At 45.6% G+C, this 24,821-nt stretch overlaps 1 protein-coding gene across 15 annotated transcripts in view; it reads right to left on the bottom strand.

The window, feature by feature from the left end:
- Window positions 1-13,301, bottom strand: part of UBR5 (ubiquitin protein ligase E3 component n-recognin 5) — a 2,036,132-nt gene extending 2,022,831 nt beyond the window's left edge. For 8 of the 15 annotated variants that reach the window (XM_085605138.1, XM_085605141.1, XM_085605140.1 and 5 more), the window contains exon 1: window positions 13,027-13,295. In XM_085605138.1, coding sequence (XP_085461264.1) covers window positions 13,027-13,088 — 62 coding nt within the window. In that variant the 5' untranslated portion in view covers window positions 13,089-13,295. Of the gene's footprint in view, window positions 1-13,026 lie in introns of all 15 variants that reach the window. The other 7 variants (XM_085605144.1, XM_085605147.1, XM_085605145.1 and 4 more) reach the window with 3 other exon arrangements.
- Between the last annotated feature and the right edge of the window lie 11,520 nt (window positions 13,302-24,821).

Here is a 24,821-nt window from a genome sequence, read left to right as displayed (position 1 = left end):
ACCACACGTTTAGGGTGCTTTATGTGTGGCCACCATTGACACCTCTTAGAGGTTGTGGCCACCACCAAAAAGGTGCAGGTAGCCGTATACATTGGTCCTGAAGAATTGCCATTTAATTAAAACCCAGGCAAGAAACATGTTGACCTCTTTGATTTTTGTAGCACATATCACTCATACACCTAATGGTGAGAGATGTGCGGATTGTTTTTAATCAGGGTGTTGACCATACTTTATTAAATTTGTTTGAAGTGGATCACCTACCCTGTTTTAGTACACTTACCTTTCACTTCACTTGCACCTACACCATTTATCCTAATTAACTGTTTTCCCCACACACCTCACTCACCGGCGTTTGGAAATAAAGATCTCCGACAGGAAGGCCCCCTCGGGGTGCCTGATCGGGCATTGCACTGCCGGCCCGATAAGGAGCAAAGACCCGGTGATGAAGCAAGACACCCGCTTGTTGGGTGTGTGAGGGTCTTCTTTTCCAGAAGGAGTACCTTCTACTCCGTTCAATCAGACGGTTTTCACACCATCACCTTGGGACCTAGTGATTCTAACACACACTGCATTATTATCAGGAACTGCATACCCTTTTGTTAATATTGATTGTTGGGCATGTATGCTGGACCTACAATAGTATTAAGCTAGTTTATTATGGTAAAAGCCATAACAGCACTAAAAACAAGCATTGGCATAGCCAATAGGTCTCGCCTTTGGGGCCTTATAAGTGTTTAACCATGCAACAGTCAATATTGTTGCACCAAGGATATTGTGCTGCATGACTAAATACTTATAAGGTCCCAAAAGCGAGACCTATTGGCTATGCCAATGCTTGTTTGAAGGGGGGGTGGGGTGTAGCGTTGACGGAGCCAGGATGAGCAGGAAAATACCAATTCAGGAGGCTTATTTACAGTTTTTTTAAGCTACCTGTTTGGGCTGAGAATTTAGGTCTGGGTGCAGTCCACATCAGAGTTGTGCTCCTATCATCCAGAAGAATCTGCCACAAAGTTTACGTTTGTGGCTGAATTTGATCCCAATGATCAGGTTTGCATTGCTGGATGGACCACATGGTTCAACACAGTGTAATTCGGGAAAGAGTTTTATATTTTATGGTATGGGTAACTGGGAGTCAATGTAAAGCTTTGAAACAGGAAAATGTCCTTCGATTTATTATGGTTGAGGAGTCTAGATTACGGTTTTTGTAGTGTCTAATTTCTTAATCTTTCTTTTGGGCTACTGCATAGATAATATTACAGTAATCTAGCTTCAAAATTACCAACACATGGATTAATCTGATGCAATGTGCTAACTAGAGGAGCAGGAGAACTTCTCAGCAGCAATAGATGAAAGCTGCCGTTTAACCAGTTAGGAACTGCTCGCCAATGAATAGGACATGAAATAACGGACAAGATAAGCAATGTAAAGTGAGCAGGAGTGAGACGCACAAAGGCAAGAAAATAGCGGGGGGAGAACATGAGTGAGCACAACATAGAGGGAGTAGGGAAAAGCTGACAACAGTGAGCAATACAGATTGCAGGGGAAGAGAGATACATGAGGGAAACATAGAAAAAGCACAAAAAGCCTTGTGGGGTGCTTAACAGATTAAAGTGTTTGAAAAGCAGGCAGTTGAAGCACATAAGCCAGCCAATCAAGAGATGTTAAAGAGGCTATGCGCTACGGGATGAGAAAACAAGCATTGGCATAGCCAATAGGTCTCGCTTTTGGGACCTTATAAGTGTTTAGCCATGCAACAGTTGCATAACTAAATACTTATAAGGTCCCAAAAGCGAGACTTATTGGCTATGCCAATGCTTGTTTGTTTTCATCCCTTCGTCATTCCTACACAGGTCTGGTGAATTGACCCCCACTTGAACCTGTAAAATAACAATTATGGCTGTAGTTAGTCCTTTGTACATGCAATCCCATGCATGCACACAAACATTATTTCGCCATCTTTAATATGCCTCTTGAATAAAGATATTTAAGATCCAACCAGAAATTATGCTATGGTATACAAACGGACCACGGATTGCATTCAAACTTGAGAATGAATATTCTTTTAAGATAGGTATGTAAACTATAACTAGACAGGCTATGCGTTGTCTCTTCCTGGTGCCGGAACTTAGCAATGTTTTGTAAAAAATAGAGTATGTTCAGAGGTTTTTTCTGCTAAATTAGGCAAATGCACTGCATTCACTAAAAAAAACAACAAAAAAACATTTTGGCGACGTAGCTAAACCAACTGTAAATCACGCCAATTATATGTGAAAAACTATTCAGATACGCAGATCAAATTCTGTCCTTTACTTCACAAGCCTTGAACTGTTATTGGAAGACAGAAATGCCTTGGAAAGAAACCACCATTAATGGAAAACCACATGTGAGATTCCAGATCTAGGTGCGCGCAGGGAAATATGCCAACTGAATTATGGTGACAAAATAAGTCATAAAATCATGTTTGAACAATAACAGATTAAAATTACAGACGCAGGAAAATGTGTCAATGTATTCCAAAAGGTGCGAAAGGAGTGTGTCTTTATGCACCGGAAAAAAAAGAATCTCGTGCACTGAAAAGTGTAACTCAGTAAAGCATGAGTGTAATTTCAGGGGTAACTGAAGGGACAGAGACAGGTAAGAGGGTTCTTGTGAATAGGGGAGTGCCGATGCAGCGGTTCTGTGATAGTGGAGGAATAGAAAAGGGGGGGGCAGTGAAAACACAGGGACAATGAGACTGAGAAAGTAAGACTGGCTCAGTTTAATGTCCAGCGCTATGACTGTACGACGAAGAATTAGTGAACAATATATTTAAGGTGAGAAAGGACAGGGCAATTACAGGTGCACAGGACAAGCAGCCGAAACATTAAAGAGTAGGTGAGTACTACACTGTACAACAAGCATTGGTCGCAGGGAATGCAAAGATGGGGGCTGCAGCGGGAGAAAGAGGAGGAGGCGCGCGCGCCGACAAACACGCGAGTGGTGCGCGCGCAGGAGCGCCGAAAGTGAAAGTAATTGCACGATCACGCGAGCGTGAACGCAAGCATTAGGCCTGCAAATGCCGGTGGGAAGCACTTTTAAATCCCACTTACAAAAGTCGAGCAACAGCGCATGCGCTGCTGTAGGCTCGACCTAAAAAAACACAAGATTGACAAACTGGGACATAATTAAGAAACAGGCAAATGAGTGACTGGAAAGCCAACCAATGGTAAGCAATAGGCAGATGCCAAACTTCTCCATGTTCTTATTAAGCCCATAATATAATTTTTGCCACCAGACAGCAGTGCCGTTTGATGGTTCAACATAAACATGGGCATTATCCTTGTGGCAAAAATAAATAACAGTTGACAAATATAATCTGCTCACATACCCCGACATTGACTTCCAAGAAAATAAATTTTAATATCTTATGATTAACTTTCAAATGCATCCTCAATCTAACTTGTAAAGACTGAGACAAGTTCACTTTCATACTGGTAAATAACACAGCTTCCGTTTTAATTCACACTACATTTAAACAGCAGTAGATTTTCGCTACGAATTCCAAACCCAGATGGCATCATACAAAGGTAATAGCGATCAATCCATGTGACCTTCTGCTCTACAATAAGAGGTCTACCATAAGGCTGAAGTGCCTGGCTATTTAATATATAAATAAACCACGACCCAATTCAAAATATCTAAGTCAGATTTCTGGTGATTTATTCCTGACTGTAGTGGGATGATTATATATGACGACAATTTAAAATGTGTACAGCAAGCTTCGTTGGTCAAGCAGAAACAAATCCACAAGAAATTCACTGCTTATTCCTACTATAACATCTGTGTGTGTGTGGGGGGGGGGGGGGGCACTATTCAGGTTTAAGAAAAAAAACTAATAGAGGCTTAAGAAAGACAAGTGAGTGACAGGAAAGTCATCTATGAAGTCTGAACTAATGTATCTTCATCAAAACATAAAAACATGCAGATGTATGTAATGGCTTATGCATTACAAACATATATTAGCATTCTTTGAGTTTTTGAGTCAGACATAAATGTAAACAATCCTAGCAAACAGTGGAACTGAAAAAGAGGTCCGATGTAACCTTGCACGACCTCTTGAATAGAGGATTTTCTTCCCAAACACTAATTCCCAAGAGTCTTGGGCCAAGACTGTGTAATTCAAAACTCATCCCTAACCAAAGGGACCATACCCAAATGAACGCAGCAAGCCATATTCAACCTTCCGTTGAGCAGACCTATATATAGCTTAATCAAAGTTATTAACCAACAGACTGATATCAAGTGTTTCGCCTCATACAAGCACAATCCCTTTGAGGCAGTCACAGAACAACAAAAACCATGTTACATAAATTCCTGCATACAACAGTGAGGATTTAGAGAGGTGTTTAATGCTACCGCTCTCCTAAGGCGACAGTTCGAGGTAACAGTCACACCTCCTCTCGTTTCCCCATTGAGAGGAGCACTAGGCAGGGGTGCCCTCTGTCACCCCTTCTCTTTGCGCTCTATATGGAACCTCTGGCCCTTAGAATCCGACAGCACCCCCTTATTTCCGGGATTAAGTTCGGTGTGACGTCCATACCATAAGCCTCTATGCAGACGATATCTTGCTCTCCCTCTCAGATCCGATAACAGCTTTGCGCTCCCTCTTTGTTGAATTATATAGCTTTGCGCAAGGGTCGGGCTTTAAAATCAAGATGGATAAATCTATAGCTCTTAACACCTCACTCTCACCCACCTACAGGAGGAGCATCCGATGCAATGGGCATCTGCGTCAATTCCCTACTTAGGAATTCACCTAGCTCCTACTATTCAGGCCACCACTGACAACTATTCTAATCTCCGATCCCACATACGCAAGGAACTAAATAGGTGAAAACATTGCACGATGTCTTGGCTAGGCAGGATCGCAGCTACCAAAATGACTATTCTTCCCCAGATTCTGTACCTATTCCAGACCCTTGCCCCTCGCCCTCCGTTGGGCTGCATCCAACAGACCCAAGCGGACTTAGCGCGCTTCATCTGGCATGGCCGTAAACCCCGATTCAGACACCAGGTTCCGGTTCTTCCGCCAGAGAAGGGAGGAGTGGGGGTGCCTGACCTTCAACTATACTTCCACGCTTCACAGCTCAGATACCTAGTGGAATGGCATCGCGTGGAATTGGAGAAACACTGGCTGTTTCAAGACCAAGCGGTGGCAGCCAGGTCATTACAAGGTATTCCCTTTCTCCGCAAACAACACAGACCGCCCAATCTTTATGCTTCATATATCACAAGCACTATTATGGAATCCTGGGACCGCACTAACGTTACCAGCCAACTAACCACCTTCCCATCCCCCCCCCCTCACACTGCTATTTGATAACCCAGAGTTTCACCCCGGCACAGGCGTCCGGACCTTTCAAGCCTGGCACTCCTCCTCTTGCAGGTCCCTGGGTCACCTTTTCGACATCGATGGCATCATCTCATTTACACAGCTCAAAGAACACTATGGCCTTTCAGAATCAGAGCGCTTGCCATATCTGCAAATCAGGCACTGGGCACTTCACCCGCATGTCAAACCTCAGGCACTGTGCCTTCTGACCCCATATGAAAAATGGCTTGTAACACGCACCTCTGATAAGAAAATCATCTCCGACCTATACAAGATGCTTCTAGCTACTACCACACACACATACAATGCAGGCCGTGCCCCCTGGGAAAGGGACTTGGGTAGATCTCTAAGCCACAAAGAATGGGACAGCATCTACCATAGGACACGGCATTCGGCATACAATATGGGTCTCACGGAGACATTGACCAAGATTGCCACCTATTGATATTACACACCAGACCGCTTACACCGATTTGACCCTCGCCAGAGCGCCCTGTGCTGGAGATGGTGAAGAGAGGTGGGTACTCTAGAACACGTTCTCTGGAGCTGTACCTGTATAAACCATATTGGTCCCAAATCCTTGATAAAATAGACGTCCACATTGAGACGCAGCTCCCGCGTTTTCATACTTATGCCCTCCTGGGCTTACCCAACCCATTGACATATCCACTTAAATCCCGGAGGGGGTCGGCTGATTGCTATTGCCTTAGGAGCAGCGACACAAAACATTCTGATACACTGGTGCTCCACCCAACTCCCAACACATTCCAGATGGCTCCAGAGACTCTGGCTGGTGTTAGGCACGGAGAAGCTAACCCTCACAATAGCTGGCAGAGAGTCGTGGCAGCCCTTCCTAACCTTACTAATGTCCACGTTCCGAGAGTTAACGTGCCCTTGTTACCTCCCGACTACTCCGCCTTCCAGACACACAGATTCCAAGTAGCGATTCCATGAAGCGTCGCAAACAACGGCACTGATCATTAGGCTGTTTTCCCTCTATTTTTTCGTTAAGGGTGGACGAGGGGAGGGAGGAGAGGAGGGGGGGGTGTGGTATTGTTGGTTTTTATTCATGCGCTTCCTTACTTTGTTACATTTTGTGGGCCTGCTCCACGCTTATTGCCTTTGGTAATGATATGTCTTGCGACCTCGTTGTCACATTTGCACTGTCTCCAAGGAGCTGAGGGTCTGGTCTTTTATATTTGTTTGAAAATCAGTAAAAGATTTAAACCAGAGAGAGGTGTTTATGGATGTAAAGTGTGATAATGTAATAGAAAACCAAATCACCCTCAATGAAAACTACTCAGCTCTGTGTTCCAATGACTATCTGTGTATTCACATAATATAGATCACTGCATATTTCTAAAAAAGACTGCAGAAACTGACAGACTGAAATCAGACAAAGCCCTGTACTAAATCCATTTATTCCACGACATACAAAGCTAACAAATCACAGTAGGTTCTTGTAAAAAGCTGGCTCTTTATGTGATATATCACTAAGTTGATATATATTGTAAAGAGTTCAGGCGTTCCTTTATGAGTGGGGAGGGGCTTATTATGTAATCCCAAAGTGCTCTGTTAGAGAATAGTGTTGTCTAGAAAGCCTTAGGTTTAACACCGAGGAGTGCAAGACATCTGCAAAATACACACAATGATTAAATTGCAACACGCCTCAAGAAGAAGATCCACAACAATTTATAAAAATACCAAGTAACTACATAGGATTTGGCATCAGAGAAAAATCGTTCATGTAAATATGTTTTAAATATAAAATAATTTCACTTTAAGAAGTGGACAGTGCAATTTCTGAGTTTTACATTGGCTTACAGGACCAATCTCCAGGAGTTGAGTGGTGGGCATGGTCCAAGGCAGCACCAACTGCGGCATGAGGACAGGTAAGTGCAGGGTGCAAATTGGCATCAGGAGCCCAATGCATTTCAAGGGGGAAATCGATCACTGTAAAAAGTATCTCTGGCTAGGAAGCCAGTCGGGCTGAACAAGTAAGTGGGCTCGGGCCTTGCAATGCTCGGGGACTGGGTAAACACCTTAGGTCCTCTTCTCCGTGGCCCTGGAGTAATGGGTGCAAGGGTGTCATAAGGGGCCAGGTTTTTCCTTACTGGAGCGGTTGAGGGGCCTGTGTGCAGAAGCTGCAGGCGACATCAGGGAGGAGGGGGGAAACCACAATGGACTCGAGCCCTGGAGCACAGGGGAACCTTGTTGGCACCGGTGGTTTTGGGTGATGAGTTTTGTCGTTTTCGGAGGCCTCAGAGTCTTCTCTTTTGGAGATTCTTTGGGACTGGTCTGCTGTTCATGGGAGGTCTAGTCTTTATTCGAATGCAAGCAGACCTCCCAGATTTCTGGCAATTGATGCAAACAGGCTGCGGGACTGGCACCAGGTCAGCTGCTGCTTCCCTCCTCTCTGCTTTTGCGTCTCTTCGGTGTCCTCTCTCTTCTTAGGTCGTCAGGATCTGCTTCACTGGTGCCAGGGGCTCCCCTAAATACTGAATTTAGGGGTGCAGGGTAGTAGTCAATGGGATGTGGGCAACAGCCAATGGGATATTGAACTTCGGGGTCACTAAGCCTCCTATATGTCCACTTCCTGTGTGAAATCGGCATAACCATGTCCCAGAATTCTTAAGTATGCCATCACAAAGATGGATTTTTCTGAAAAATCTTGTCCACCTCACAGTAGCTCACCTTAGGGGTGGTACTAGCCTGGAGGTGGCACACCTACCTTACTAGCTAATTTCCCCGGCTGTCCAGGTGCCAAGGGGGCTCTGGACGGGGGTGGCTTGCTCTCCTGTGAGGGGGTCTAGATTAACATTCTAAAGGCAGCAGCTTCTTTGAAGCTTGCCAGCCCAAGGAGGCTATGTTAATGTTAATAAAAATGTATAGAGCGCACATACGCCGAGTTCCTTCACGGCGCTAAAAAGGCTCCAAATGCTGTCAAATAGGGACATAGAATCTAGCTTTGTGCAAATAGCCAGATTTTCAGGGATTTCCTAAATTGCAAAAGGTCTGTACAGGACCGAATTTCCAACGGGAAGGAGTTCCACAGTTTGGGGGCAAGAGTAGCAGATCTGCGGCATCCTTGACGTACCAGTTTAAACACCGGGGTGGAAAGGAGGAAGAGATGGGAAGACCTTAAATTGCGCGTGGGGGTGTGCCCGAGTATTAGGCTATTAATAAACGTAGGGCTGATGCTATCAGCAGATCATCCAGTTGGAGGGAGTGTTACACCCTCTTCCCAGACAGGCTTTTGTTCTGGGTCTGCTGAGAGCAAAAGGCTCTCACCATAGGAGGTCAGAACAGCGTCTCGGTGGCAAGCTAGCAGAAAACAGCCAGCAAGAACAGCAGATGCTGGTAGGTTTTCACGAGGCCCCTCTAAGGTGCCCTCTTGGTGCATGTATTGGTAAATTCGACACTGGCACCATTGTGGGTTTAAAGATGCGAGATGTTTGATACCAAACAACTCTATTTTCAGTGATGCCATCGTGTAGCTGGGGAACTTGTTTTCTCCAGTGTCCAGCACATGTTTTAAAATGGCTTCCCTGTTCACTTGCACTGGCAGTAATAGTACTGACCAGCACAGGAGCATATCTGCTCATGCAGGTATACCCTCACATATAATAGTCAGCACCTTGCCTTAGGGCTGTTAGGCCTGCTGTAGGGGTGACTTACAAATATGACATGCAATATCAGGGACATGGCACACATGGATGTGTGACATGTTGTGTTTTCACTTTTGCCTGCACCAAGACACGCAGCCTTCAATGGCAGTCTTGCATGTGCTTGGTGAGGGCTCCCTTAGGGTGGCAGAAATCATGCTGCAGCCCTTAGGGGTCCTCTTTGGTAGCTCAGGCCATAAGTACCATTTACTAGGGACTTACAGAGGGTGCTAAAGATTATTCCAATTGGGGGAACAAGTGTATAGAGTTTTGGGAAAGAACTCTGGCATTAGGGACCTGGTTGACAGGAACCCAGTGCACTTTCAGTCAAAATCACGATTTACCAGGCAAAACATTGGGGGTGATCATTTAAACAAGCATTGGCATAGCCAATAGGTCTCGCCTTTGGGACCTTATAAGTGTTTAGCCATGCAACAGTTACATAACTAAATACTTATAAGATCCGAAAATCGCGACCTATTGGCTATGCAAAGCGGGCGTGCGGCCGCGAAAGTAATCGCGGTAAAGCGTGGCGCGCGCGCACATGCACTGTAGCTCTAGGCTGGCCTGGTAGCACTTTTTGGAGCCCTCTCAATAAGACTCGCCAGACCAGCGCATGCGCTGGGTCAGGCAAGACCTAAAAAGGGGCATTTTCCTACAGTTCTCTAGAGATCACCAGCAAAGTCTGGTGGGGTGTCACATGGGCTCATTGCCACTATTCTTCACAATTTATGTGGGACAACTGACTACTGCTGAAACACTGTCAGACTGTACCTGGGTTGTACTCTGGCCCCTACCGCCACCTTTAAGTACGGGAGTAATTTGTCAACAAGAACACCAAATGGAGTTCACAAGATTACTGTTACGGATCGAAAGATATGAGGTTTAACAAGCTTACCCAAGAAAACTGAAAGGCTGCAAAACATACATACAAAATGTTGCAGCACTGTTCTCCCTAACGTGGATCAGATTAAACCTACAATAAGTATTCATTTGCTACAGGTGCAAGCGAGAATCAAAATCAAACTGTCAATCATAATGTGATTTTACACAGGAGTCAAAGATAAATGCAAACATTGTATTACAATACACTGTAACCATGAACCTTTGAATTAAGAGTCTGAATATATGAAATGTCTCACCAGCCATGATGGTGCAAACTAAACAATCTACATGAAACTACTGAAGATTTACTTTTTCAGACAATTATATGGCTATGGCCCAAGACTCACAGAAACAGCATTGAGCCATGCCCCAGAGCTAGGCTGCAGCATGGATCAAAGTAAGCTGTTGCTGTAATATCCCAAACCACTATATATCACATATCTTGAAGAGCACCAAGACAAGTCTGGCCGTCTGAGCTGCATTGCTCACAGCCAGGACAGTCTAGATCACAGCATCCTGAACTTTTTATAACCACAAACTTTCGCAACCCACCTAGCTTTAATGGATCTGAGGTAGACTATTTTTTAATGCAACTAAAGCACTGTGTGGTAGCTCATTATCAATTACAGGCAGCACATTTCCCAGTGAATTGGCCACTAAATTTGCTCACACAGTTTTGCCGAAAACTATATTGCACAAAAATGATAAATATACACTGGACCAGATTTACTTAATCATCATTTGTGCGTTACAAAGAAAAGTGTTTAGAACCTATTAAAGTCTTGGTTTCATGACCACCACCTGGAGAAGAGAAAAGTGGGCGGGTGCAGAAAGCAGGCTGTTCTTTTTTGTCTTGAGTTCAAGGATTTGCGATTGTTTACAGGCCAATTATCCTATATGTCAAGAACTAATTTGTCATGGGGGGTTGGGGGGGTGCTGTTCTTTTTTGTCTTGAGTTCAAGGATTTGTAATTTTTTTACAGGCCAATTATCCTATATGTCAAGAACTAATTTGTCATAAAGTACTGCTTGTGATAATGAGAATTAAATGCCAATAAAGTATGGTTAAAACAAAATTAAAGTCTTGGTTGCAATCATACTTTAGAATTACTAGAAAAATGTATTTCATTTTTGCTTTCCTAACTGCTGAATAAGATCACTTCATTTACAAGTATTTATAATTTGATGTGTTACACAGAAAACGTCAACCTAGTGTTCCTTTCACACTCCCTGTACCGCAGCAAAATTGTTGCATAATTCATTTTACTTTTCCTTCTCTGACAGATTCCCATGTTAACAAAAAAAAAAAAATAAGCAACAATTTGTCAGAAGTCAGTCAGTCATTTGACACCTGTCTTTGAAATGCAGCAAAATGTGACAAGATAAAAACAGAATTTAAAAAGGCAGCTTTAATTACTGCTTGGATTTTCGAAACCCACCAGAAATTGGTGTGCAATCCACTAAGTAACCAAACAAAACTTCACCACCAACTGTGTTCTTATAACCTCAATGGAACCCAAATGTATTGATCATCAGCAGTTTTCTTTTAATTGTATGGAACGTACTAGGATATGGTTGAAAGGCTGCACACAGGCACAGTGTAAGTGAAAATATAAATAGATTTTGAAATGCATATATGTACGTGTTCATTGTATTTGGACATGTCCTGACAACAAGATCTCCAACTACAACTGAATTAGTACATTGTTAAAATCAACATAGGATGAAAAATTAGCAGCTGGCTAGAGTGTGTTAATAGTTGGGTTTAGAATCATATAACTGTTACATTTAAGGGTGTTTTTAAAGAACTGCACTTTTCAGTTTTAGAAACGACATCACACTCGTTATGGCGCTACTGTGTAGGCGGTACTTAAAATAAACTAGTGTAAGTACTCGGTTTCAATAAAATTGTAAACATGAAAGCCCACAGAAAGGATCCGTCGTGCCAGTCATCCAGTCTCTGAATAGACTGTCAATAATGCGTCGGGTTCCAGTGGCTGCCAAAATAAATTAAAAGGCATTGCAAGACAGATTGAAAGCTTGCTTGGGTTGGAATAGTGATCTATAAATAATTAATAAGTACCCATTGCTGGTGTAAAGGCAAACAGGATTATTTTCTGTTCGGCATTCAATGTATGAAGCATTAAAGCAGTACATGCAAAGGATCCTGAGAAAATATCAATGCAGAATAAAAGTGCACATATTGTACAGCAATGAAGTAGAAAAACAATTAATAATATACTTCCTATTAATAGGACGAATTATAAGAGGCGTGCTTAAAAGCGATAAAAAGAACTACTTATCATCCTAAAGTGTCAACCAATAAATGAATACATAAAGTAAACGACAACTTTCAAATTTCGCGCATTATAAACTTGGAACAGAAGTTAACTCCAATATATTACGGTGCAGTGCCAAGCTCGCAGACAGCTGGGGGGGGGGGGGGGGGGGGGGGGGGGGTTTACTGGCGAGTCTTGCCATGTAATACAATGGGCCTGCGGATAACACGTGTGCGGGGCGCGCATTTCGCACATGTCACAGGCCGTCCCCACGGTAATTGCCTGCAGGATCTAAGTCACTCAGGCGCTCTATCTAGACGAGGCCCGGGACAGGCAGAGCGGGATCCGTGTAAGGAAGACTATTGAAGGAGCGTTACGGGAAGGGCGCTCTGACCAACCACTAGAAGCAGCCCGCGGTGATGTTAGGATTTGGTCGGCATCAGACAAATTGGCAACTAGTTATAAAATCAAAAATGCAAAGAACCCAGGCCAGAAAAGCAACCACGTAAAAAAACAAATAATATAATCTCTCATTAAAGCCAGAGCTCAGAATACAATGTCACAACTCAATCAGCCCAACAAGAGATATGCTCTGGAAACCGCCATCGCAGTTTCAACTGCGAAGGGGGCTGACAACCCCTTCCATGCCTACGGCGGCGCCTTCTCGTACATGCTGCAAGAGGGATGCCACAAGGGCAGCCCGGGCGAGGCCGCCACTGGAATACCTGTCCTTGCCGCCTCCCTGCCTGCGCTGTTGAAGTGTCAGCCAGTACTTGACACATACGCCAGTACGGCTGCCAGATCGCAGCTCCTCCACTGCCTCTCACCTATCATTCAGCTGGTCTTCTGTCCCCGGTAACGGGTGCACCACGAAATGAATGGACGTCATCTCTCAGAGCACCACTGCCGGCGGTATACCCCCCTCCCGAGAACACAAAGGCCACGAGTTGACGGTTGATACGGACTTCCGGTGCTTTAACAGTGTGGTGACTGGTGCTCTCAAACCGAAGCCGCCATCTTCCCTCCTCGGTATCCGACTCTGCTGCTGATGTTTCCCTATCTCTCGCTGCTCCGGTAGCCTCGGCCTGCTAGATGCAAACAAGGCGGTGATTGGTTGAGCGTACGGATGGAAGACGTGCTACGTCACGCCGGGATTGGCCAGCAGGAGAGAGACGTCGTGATGAAAGTACAACGTTGTGAAGTTTACTTCTCTATTCGTGCGCCGCGCTTCTGCTGGGAAATGCTTGTTACTGAAGACATCCAAAGGGTTTAGCAGGGAACAGTTTTCAGATTTTCTGTTAAAACGGTTGCAGGTTATAAACACTGTCTTTGGCTGATTTTCCCCTTTTTTTTTACTGACCTTCACATAAAAATAGTGGCAACGTTAGCAAAACGCAGGTCATGTACGAACATCCTTTGGTCAGTTTCTTCAGGCATAAACACAAAGACCTCTCTAGCCTTACTCATTATGAGTAAGGCTCACACATTTGGAGGGTGAGGTGAGCTCTCACAGTAAACTCAATGTCATACCTGGTAAAAAAAGGCTAGAATAATAAATGCAAGGTTTTTTTCAAAGCACTGCTGTGTGCATAGCTGCTCTCGGAAGCATCAAATACTTCAATATAGGGTAACCAGCAGAATGAAAAACTGGGACGGACACAGACATAGAAATAGGACTAAATGTCCTATTAGGTCTCAGGGCTTCTTATATACAAATATATATCATTTTTATATATATATATTCACTAAAAAAAACATAGGTTTCACACACGTTATAGTTAGGAATTAGCATTTAAAAAACCTTGCAAATTCACTGAAAAAAACCATAGGTTTCACACATGTTATAGTTAGCTGGACATTTCACTCGTACAAAACCATCGAAATTCCCCCGTTATAGTTAGTTCAGCTAACTATAACTCGCGCGACCGCAATCCACTGCTGATGACGTCATATATTACATCACTCATGACATGGTCAGTGACATCACTCATGACATCACTGATGACATCTCAAATGACATCACTCATGACATCATCCTTGTGTAAGAGTGGCAGACCTCTTATCCTAATATAAACTTTGATACACACATTGAAAAATACAAACTAAAGTTTTGAAAACTATAGAGATACCAATACCAGTTAGAACAACCTATTCAGTAATTCCAAAATCTACATACGCATCTGTGGTAACGGAGCCATCCGGCCCGTTCTGCTACGCATCGCACGCATCCACGCACCCGGAGGGCGGGCACGCCCGAAGGTATAAATAAACGGGCGCAAGACCGCTCGTGGTCTTTGGCCCACACTACTACACCTGTGTCCCGTATACATTTGTTCCCTGCTCCCACAGTGTACCCCCTGCCTAGCAACTCTCCACATTGGCGACGAGGCGGAGCCCACCCGCGCATCGCCCCTCCCGTGTACCTGCCTGCGAAGGTCCCGCCGTCGGAGAATCCTGGAAGTCCGCGGAGGCGGGACAGACCGTGTTTCATCGAGCGCGCCCTCGCGCTGCCAGGCAGGGCCGGTTGTGACGCTCTGGAGCCCTGGGGGAGGATCTTCTGCCCGCCCACTGCCGGTAAGCTCGCCCCGGAGGGGGAAATCGACCCTCGCGAGCCCGCGCTGTGTCTGAGTGGGGTGGGCGTGCCCCATGATCTTCTGCTTTGCAAGGCCCCCCCCCTCCCCTGCCTCAGAGGAGTGTGCGCGAGGGAAAGGAGCTGCAGGGGCGTCCTCAGCAGTGCCTGCTTGGGAGGCTCAGCCCACAGAGACACAAAGAATAGGAGGGAGCAGCCAGTGGTCTCGCCTGCGCGCAGCGCCAGCCAGGCAGCTGCAGTCAGCCTAGGCAAGGGAGGAAGGAGACAGTGGTCTCGCCCGAGCAGCGGACCCGCAGCCACGGCCCGAGAGGAGGGTGTCTGACGGAGAGGTGCAGCAGGCATGACCACCCCCAGCACCAGTGGAGGAGGCACCCAGCAACCGCCACAGCAGCGGGCCGCGCAGCCAGCGCCCGCCGCGCCTGGACATGGCGCAGTAGCCCCGCTGCCTCCATTTAGCGAGCTTTCGGACCCCTCCACGGCGGCAGTGCGATGGCGCTCATGGCTCGGACGGTTGGAGCACTACTTTGTTGGGGTGCGAGAAACGGATGAAACCGTCAAGAGATCTCTCCTCATGTGCTACGGAGGCGAAGAGCTGTACGACCTCTTCGAGACCCTACCAGACAGAGGGAACGCCAACGACTATGCGGGTGTGATAAGGGCCCTAAATCGTCACTTTGACCCCCAGACTAACCCCGACTTCGAGTGGTTCAAGCTCCGCCAGGCGCGACAAGAAGAAACGGAAACCATCGACGGCTTCTATGCCCGCCATCGCAAACTCTCGCTATCGTGCACGCTACCGGACCAGAGAGCAGAGATTCGGGCGCAGCTCATCCAGGGATGCCGGTCGGTCCCACTGCGGCGCCTCATCCTACGGCAGCCGGGCATCTCCCTTGACGAGATTTTGGTTCTGGGACGGTCCCACGAGCTATCCAATGCACGCGCGGACGCGATGGAAGCGGCCCTCAACCGGCCGGCTGCGGCCCTGAAAGTGCCTGTAGTCAAGGAGGAGAGAGTGGATGTACTACAGAGGCGACCGACCCATCAGCGTGGAGCCACGAGGGCTCCCCAGAGGAACGCCTGCGGTAACTGCGGCCTAGACCACCCACCAGGCGGAAGGTGCATCGCGAGAGGACAGACGTGTTTGAAGTGTGGACGGGTGAACCATTTCGCGAAGGTCTGTAGAGGCGGAAGAGGGCGAAGCAACGCTGGGGGCACGCGAGGTGCCGCGGCGAGTGTGCGTCAACTGACGTTGGAGGAGTCCCCCGCCCAAGGCGACAACACCCAGCTGGAGTTTGAGGGCGGGTGTAAAGGTATGCTTTCATTCTTTATTTATGTCATGTTGTGCTTTGGTATTTCTTTCATGTTTATTCCTCTGTCATGCTGTGTATTCTATACTCGTGCAGACGCTGCTCGTGAGTGTACCTTCAAACATGTTTATGTTTGAAGTTTCATCTCTCGTGCCGTGTCTGCTCAGTAAGGGCTCTACACTTACTTGGCATTCGACAGTTGTACTTTGACAAGAGCAGCAGTACTCCCGTGTTTAGCCGGACTTGTAATAAACGACTTACTGGATTGAATCCGCTTCCTGTTTTCTTCGTTCAACTTAAATTGGATATAATCACCACTTTACATTTGGCGACGGGATGGTCCGGTTTTTCACCAAAAGACAACTTTAAAAGGCTGCGGGCTACGCGCTCGTAACAAATGAAGTTGTCCTACCTTGTATTGCCGCTTTCATTGTTGCGCTTGGATTTGGGAATTCAAACAGGCTTTCTTCGAAGAAAAAACGACCCGTTGTTCAGTTTTTACTGAATTAAGAGCACTTTGGTTGATCCCTGCAACGCAACACATACGGATTGAAGGCTTAAAAAAAATAACGTGATGACGACATCACGAAGAACGGAGAAATGATCCAAAACATATTGACGCTGATCGTCAAAGGAAAAGCTTCACATCAGTTTCATCTCTGACTGTTAAAACAGAGGCTTCGCTTCCGTGCACCTGTATTTCCTACATCATCGCGTTTCACGCAGCGGTGGTGTCTGTTTCAATAAAAAAAAAAAAAAAAGAGAGGCCTCATAAACGGATGCTAACTCGTTCTGGTTGAGAAATAAAGAGTTAGCAGATTTTTCAACCGACACTTACTGCAGACAAGGAAATCAGACTTTCTTCATTATAAAAAGCACCTGACATGGTATGTACTTCATTTAAAGTTTAATCTCAAAAAAGGGAAATAACATTTTAACAAAAATAAGGAATTTAAAAGAAGGAATCATTTATTCAACTGATTTTTAAATATAGTCAAAGGAGAAATATTTAAAAAAAAATATATATATATATATATATATATATATATATATATATATATATATATATATATATATATATATATATATATATTTAAAATAAGCAACAAAAGAATTGTTAACATTTATTTAACATGGCAAACAACCAGAATATCGTACAGTTAAACAATTTTTTACCTGTTAATGGCAAACCTGTGGAACCTTGGAAGACATGGTTTAGAAGCTTTGAAAGCTATTTGATCGCCATTGCCGCAGAAGAATATCCTGCCAAACGGAAATTAGCAATACTTTATAGTCACTTGGGAAAAGCTGGTCGTCAGACCTTTGATAATTTACCAACCACAATACCCCCTCCTGGTAATGGTGATGGTTGGAATGTATATACTGACGCCATTCAGAGACTTAACAAAAAATTCCTGGAACAACCAAATGTCATACTTGAACGCTATAACTTCATGAAACGTAAACAAAATTGTGATGAAACTGTAGAAGACTTTATCTCTGTCCTTAGAAACTTATCAGCTGATTGTAATTTTGGTGCCTCATTAGATATGTACATAAGGGATCAATTTGTATATAGTTGCTATCACAAGAAAATTCAGGAGCGTATTTTAAGCTGTAGAGATCCTACCCTGTCAGAAGTTATTGATATGGCTAAAAGTATTGAGAGAAGCATTGTTTCATCAAAATGTATTGCAAATGAAAATGTTACACCTGTAAATTTGGTACAGAATGACATGTTTGTGAATGCTATTGCTGTGAAAAACAAATTTTCAAAACCATTTTATAAGAAACCCACCACTATTTGTTATAGATGTGGCTCTAGAACACATCTTAGCAATAGTCCCACGTGTTTCGCTTTAGGAAAGAAATGCACAAATTGCAACAAAATAGGGCACTTTAGCTCAGTTTGTAGAGGCAAACGATCTGTGCATGTTGGTTCTATTTCCTCACAAGAATTTCAATATCCGGAACTTAATGCTCATGCTTCCTCATTTGATGTTGCTCCCCTTGAGTCCTCATTACAAAATATGAATATTAGTACCATAGACTTTTCCTCAAATAACATTGCAAAAAGGGAAATTTTAGCCATTGATCTTTGTGAGGACTTATCCACCCATAAACACGCTAAAGATCCAACATGTGTAGTTATCATTGATGACAAATCAATTGACATGATGGCGGACTCAGGTGCTCCTGTCACAATCATTTCTAATGTTCTATTTGACAGATTATGGGCTGCTTCTATGTCTCTTTCAAAACTTGATATTGTTCCTAAGGCATATGGAGGCACAGACATAGACATGCTGGAATTTTTCATGTCAAATATCTCGTGTCTTGGTAGACAAACTATTACTAAAGTATACGTTGCAATAGATGGTAAAAACATAGTAGGCTGGCAGGACTTAGCAAAAATGGGTTTGAAACTTGTCCCTGGATCAGAAAATCCTGTTCAAGTAAATGATACTGATATTGCATCTATTTCAGATGACAATGAACAAATTATCAATGACATTATCACACAATTCCCTCAAGTTTTTAATTCAAAAATTGGCAAAATCAAAAAATTTGAACATTTGATTAAACTAAAACCAGGTGCTATACCCGTTGCACATAAACTAAGGTCCATTCCTCTTAGTGTAAGGGATGATTTAAAAAGTTTATTAGAAAAAATGGTATCAGAAGGCATTATTGAACCAACAGACTCTTCTCAGTGGGTTAGTCCCATTGTGATTGTAAGGAAGAAAGATTCCAGTATCCGTCTCTGTGCTGACCTTCGCTCCCTCAATCAAAATATACTCATTGATTGTCATCCCCTTCCCAAAATTCAAGATCTTCTTACTGGTATTAATGGTTCAACATATTTCACCTTACTTGACCTTCGCAGCGCATACCATCAAATTCCTCTGTCTCCTCAGTCCACCACCTTGACAACTTTCATTACTCCTTTCGGAGCATATAAATATCAAAGACTACCTTTTGGGCTAGCCTCCGCGGCCAGCGTCTTTCAGAAGTTTATGGATTGTCTACTTAAGAACATCAAATGTGTTCAGGCCTACCAGGATGATGTTCTAATATTTACTAAAAATAAAAATGAACATATTCGAACACTCAAAGAAGTCCTTACACGCTTTAGAGATGCAGGCGTCACATTAGGTCAAGACAAATGTAAATTTTTCAAATCTGAGGTGGATTACTTAGGTCATTCAATTTCCTCAAATGGTATCAAACCAAAATTTTCTCTAACCCAGGCCATTTCTAATGTTCAGGTACCCAAAGATAAAGATGCTCTTAAATCCTTCTTAGGCATGACGGAATATTACTCAAGGTTCATTCAGGCTTATTCTCAAATAGTACAACCATTACGTAATCTTTTAAAGAAAAATGAGAAATTTATTTGGTCGAATGAATTGGATATCTCCTTCAATCTAATCAAAAAGGTTATCTCTAATTCCCCAGTTTTATCTTCATTCACCCCTGGGGTCAAGTGCCACATTTCTGTTGACGCAAGTCAATTGGGTTTGGGAGCTGTTTTATGTCAATGGTTTGGTGCAAAAGAGAACACCATAGGGTTCGCCTCTAGGTCTCTCTCTTCTGCTGAAAGAAATTACAGCACCATAGAAAGAGAGGCACTTGCTTGCTCCTGGGCCGTTGAAAAGTTTAAAAGTTTCATTTGGGGGTGCCATTTTATTCTGTTAAGTGATCATAAACCACTTTTGCATCTTCTCAACGGAAATGGTACTGGTAAAGCCTCTGCTAGGTTAGTACGCATCCTTTCCAGACTACATGAATATAATTTCACTATTCGACATATTTCTGGTGGTCTCAATGTCAGAGCGGATTGTCTTTCTAGACTTCCCTTAAAAGATGATCTTCCTGACCCAAAATTTGATGAAGTAGAATGTGTAGTGGCATCTATTAATGACTCTTTGTCCACTTTTCCCGCATTGTCACAATCTGATTGGCTTCAAGCATATGATAATGACCAAATTTTACAAGCAGTCAGGAACATGATTATTTCTGGCTGGCCCAGAGAACGTTCCCTTCCTGCTTCATTAAAGTCGTATGCTCAAGTTTCAGATGACCTTTCTATTGTTAATGAAATTTTAATGCGTGGTGACCAATGTATTCCTCCCTCTTCTATTCGAAGTAAATTAATTGAATCTGCTCATGATGGACATCTAGGAGTTGGAGCAACTTGTAGAAAACTTAAGGAACATTTTTGGTGGCCTGCTTTAGACAGAGATGTCACTCAGTGGATTGATACATGTGAAACTTGTTTACTTTCTGATAAGCACTGGAAGATCAGCAAACTTCCTCTTCACCCGGTACCCGTTCCTGAGGAGGCATGGGTAAAGATTGCTATGGACTTTGCTGGCCCGTTCAATCTTCTTCCTGGCAGTGAACGCTACATCATTTCGCTCATTGACTATCACTCAAAATGGGTCGATTTTGATTTTTGTGATTCTCCTAATTCCATTGCTGTTATAAAATTCTTGAACAGAGTTTTTCAATCAGAAGGTTCTCCCGAAGAGGTTGTTACAGATAATGGTTCGCACTTTTGCTCAACAACCTTACAAGATTTCTTCAAAGCTCATGATGTCAAACATCTAAAAGTGGCTCTCTACTCACCTTCATCAAATGGACTCATTGAAAGGATGAACAGATTTCTAAAAGAGGGTATTCAGTCAGCTTTGGCTTGTAACCTTCCTGTTGAATTATTTTTAAGAAAGAAAATTTGGTCCTATTTGGTCACTCCTCACTCCACAACGGGGATTTCTCCTTTCAGACTACTTAAAAAGAGAAATCCAAATGGTAACATTTGTCCTAACTGGATAACTGGTCTTATCAAGAAGGATGATACTTCATGTTTGGCATGTCAGGACAAAGTTATGATGAAGGAAAATGTATTCATCAAACAGAACGTTCAAAAGAAATATTTTAATTCGCAATGTTCTTTACTCACTAAAGATTTTCAGATTGGAGATTGGGTTTTGCTCAAGAACCCAAAAAAGGTTATGAAAGGAGAATCTAAATTTTCTTTACCCATTCAAATTGTCAAAACTTCAAAAGGTTCACTTTTCTTGGGAAGGAAAGGATGGTGGAGTAAAAGAGCTGTGGTTAAAATTTCACAAGCACAGGCCAATAGAATTATTACTTGCAAGAGCTCTTCCACAGATGACTATGACTGTTCACATTTTCCTTTAGGAGCTTCATCTGACAATGTTGTCTCTCAGGATTTATCCTCTTCAATGGTCACTTCCACTTCTTCACAAGCGTCTCCTGTTCATCAACCTAGTGTTTCTTCTTCAAGTACGACCGCCAGCTCGTCTAAACCTTATCGCAATTGTTCCATTCCTACTAGATTCAAGGATTATTATATGTCGTAAAATACTGTTTTATTTTAGACTTTGTTTCATTTTTATGGGTAAGGAGATGATGTAAAGGTATGGTTTCATTCTTTATTTATGTCATGTTGTGCTTTGGTATTTCTTTCATGTTTATTCCTCTGTCATGCTGTGTATTCTATACTCGTGCAGACGCTGCTCGTGAGTGTACCTTCAAACATGTTTATGTTTGAAGTTGCATCTCTCGTGCCGTGTCTGCTCAGTAAGGGCTCTACAGTTACTTGGCATTCGACAGTTGTACTTTGACAAGAGCAGCAGTACTCCCGTGTTTAGCCGGACTTGTAATAAACGACTTACTGGATTGAATCCGCTTCCTGTTTTCTTCGTTCAACTTAAATTGGATATAATCACCACTTTACAGCGGGGCGGATGATGACGAGGTGTTCTTCGTCTCGTTTGTTGGCAGAGATGGCACGAGGCGCAGGCCGCCGCCCATGTGCGACATCACGGTGGCCGGGTCTCCGGTGAGCGCTCTCATCGACACGGGTGCGTCAGTGAACGTAATGGATAGCTGCCAGTACGAGAGGCTGTCGCCGCGACCACCCCTGCGACCCTCCAAGGCCCAAATTTTCACATATGACAGCGACAAGCCACTGTCCCTGCGAGGAGTGATCGAAGTTGAAGTCGTTAGCGACGGCAGGAAACTGGCCACGACGTTCCACGTGGCGGAAGGAAAACGGGGCACCCTGCTGAGCTGTCACACCGCCGAAGACCTGGCGCTGGTGTTCTTCGCGAACCAGGTGCACGACCTGCACGCCAGGGAGATGTTAAAGGACTTCCCCATGCTGTTCCGCGGTCTTGGATGCCTGCGCGGGAAACAGTTCAAACTGCACGTGGACCCCACGGTCCGGCCCATGGCGCTCCGGCATCGGAGGATACCATTCCTCCTGCTACCACAAGTGGAGGAGGAGTTGAAGAAGTTGGAGGACCTGGGGGTGATCGAAAAGGTGTCGGGCCCCACCCCATGGGTGTCCCCCCTCGTCGTGGCGCCCAAACCCAAGCAACCAGGCGCCATCCGCTTGTGCGTCAACATGCGCCTCCCGAACAAGGCAGTGAAGCGCGAAAGACACCTCACACCCACCATGGACGTCATTGTGGCTGACCTCAACGGCGCCCAGTGGTTCACAAAACTGGATCTCAATGCAGGATACCATCAGCTAGAGCTCCACCCGGACAGCCGCAACATCACCACCTTCTCCACCCACGTTGGCCTACGGAGGTATAAGAGGCTGAGTTTCGGGATCTCGTCAGCCGTGGAGGTGTTCCAGAATGCCATACGGGAAACTCTCTCTGGACTCCAAGGAGTCATTAACTTGAGCGACGATATACTGGTGTTCTCGAAGACATTGGAAGAGCATCACAGGCATCTTCGAGACACACTGCAGCGGCTGGCGGACAGTGGCCTTACCCTGCACGAGGCCAAGTGCTCCTTCTACCAGGAGTCGGTCGAGTTCTTTGGCTACGTCTTCTCCAGGGAAGGTTTGAGAGTCGATCCGAAGAAGGCGGAAGCGATCCGAGCAGCCCCGAGGCCCACGTCTGCCACCGAGGTCAGGAGTTTTCTAGGGATGGCAACCTATTGCGGACGGTTTATCCCCAATCTCGCGTCCTTGTCGGAGCCACTCCGCCTCCTCACGAAGAGCGGCCAGCCCTGGACCTGGGCAGCGAAGGAAGATCTAGCATTCCAGGCGGTCAAGGACGCGCTCATCGACAACAAGGTCATGTCATATTTCAGACCGCATCGGCAAACGGAGGTGGTAGTGGATGCTAGCCCCATCGGGCTGGGTGCAGTCTTGATGCAGGAGATGGAAGCGCGGGAGTGGGTCCCCACCGCGTATGCCAGCAGGGCCCTGACTGCCACCGAAATGCGGTACGCGCAAATAGAGCGAGAGGCGCTGGCCATCAAGTGGGCCTGCCAGCATTGTCACCTCTACCTGTATGGTCACGACTTCCGGGTGGTCACGGACCACAAGCCCCTTGTCCCGCTCTTCGCTGGCACCGCACGACTGGGCCCTCCACGGATCGAGAGATGGGCAGTCCAGCTGCAAGCCTACCGGTTCGAGGTGGTCTTCCGACCTGGGGCCAATAATCCTGCTGACTTTCTGTCAAGACACCCGAGCCCGTCCCAATCGGGTCCTGATCCTTCGGATGTGAGCTGCACGGAGGAGTTCGTCCGGATGGTGTCACAAGCGGCGTGCCCGGTGGCACTCACGTTGGAGGACATTGGCAAAGCCACGGAGTTGGACGAATGCCTCATCAAGGTGAAGCAAACGCTGGTAAACCGGAATTGGCGGAACTTCCTGGACGGGGTGCAAGCCCTCAACAAGGATGAAAGAGTTTTTCGGCAACAGGTGTGGAAAACGCAGAGTAAGCTCAGCGAGGGGCCACATGGAGTGATCATGAGAGGGGCCTCGCTCGTAATCCCGAGGAGTCTCCAATGAGAGGTGGTTCGCCTGGCTCACCAAGGGCATCAAGGCGTCTCAAAGACCAAGGCCAGGCTACGGAGCAAAGTGTGGTTTCCTCGGATGGATGCCATGGTAGAGGAAGTCGTCCGCAACTGTCACTCGTGTAACATCACGGGGGGCGAGCCGGCACCGCATCCGGTGATCACGGAAGACCCGTGTCTAGAACCCTGGTCCAAGCTGTGTGTGGATTTCGGATCTTTCCCAGATGGGCGACACACCTTGGTGGTAATGGACTCGCACTCCAAGTTCCCGGTGGTGGAGGTGGTGTCCTCCACAGCGTTCAGCCAGGTGAGAGCGGCGCTGGACCGCACATTCGCCATGATGGGTCTGCCCGAGGAAGTCCGGTCTGACAATGGGCTGCCTTTTCAGGGCCGAGAGTTCCAAGAATACCTGGCAGCCCGAGGAGTCCGGCACCGGAAGATCACCCCGCAGTGGCCCCAGGCCAACGGAGAGGTAGAACGGTTCATGCGCACGATGAACCGGGCGCTGAAGATAGGAGTGGACCAAGGGGAAGATGCGGAGCAATGCCTATCACAGTTCCTCAGCGCGTACCGCCGGACACCTCACTGTACCACTCGGTGCGCGCCTGCGCACCTCCTATTCCGGAAGGCCCCCAGAGACAACATCCCGGCGAGTCAGTCGTGGCAGCCTCGGCCGCTGGACCAAGGTGCGGCTCAGGCCAGGAGGCGGACCTCCAATGAGAACGCCAGTCGGGCTCGGAGGGCCCAGGCGAGGAGTCTCCGGGTGGGGGACACGGTCATCATGAAGGACCGCTATCCAAACTGGAAGTATCGCACCCCGTTTGAACCGGAAGTGTGGGAGGTAGTCAAGGTGCAGGGCACCATGGTGTCGGTC

The sequence above is a fragment of the Triturus cristatus genome, chromosome 5_1, assembly GCF_964204655.1.
Source record: "Triturus cristatus chromosome 5_1, aTriCri1.1, whole genome shotgun sequence".
Taxonomy (NCBI): Eukaryota; Metazoa; Chordata; class Amphibia; order Caudata; family Salamandridae; genus Triturus; species Triturus cristatus.
Note: the sequence above shows the minus strand (reverse complement) of the source record. Positions and strands in the feature narration are given on the sequence as shown.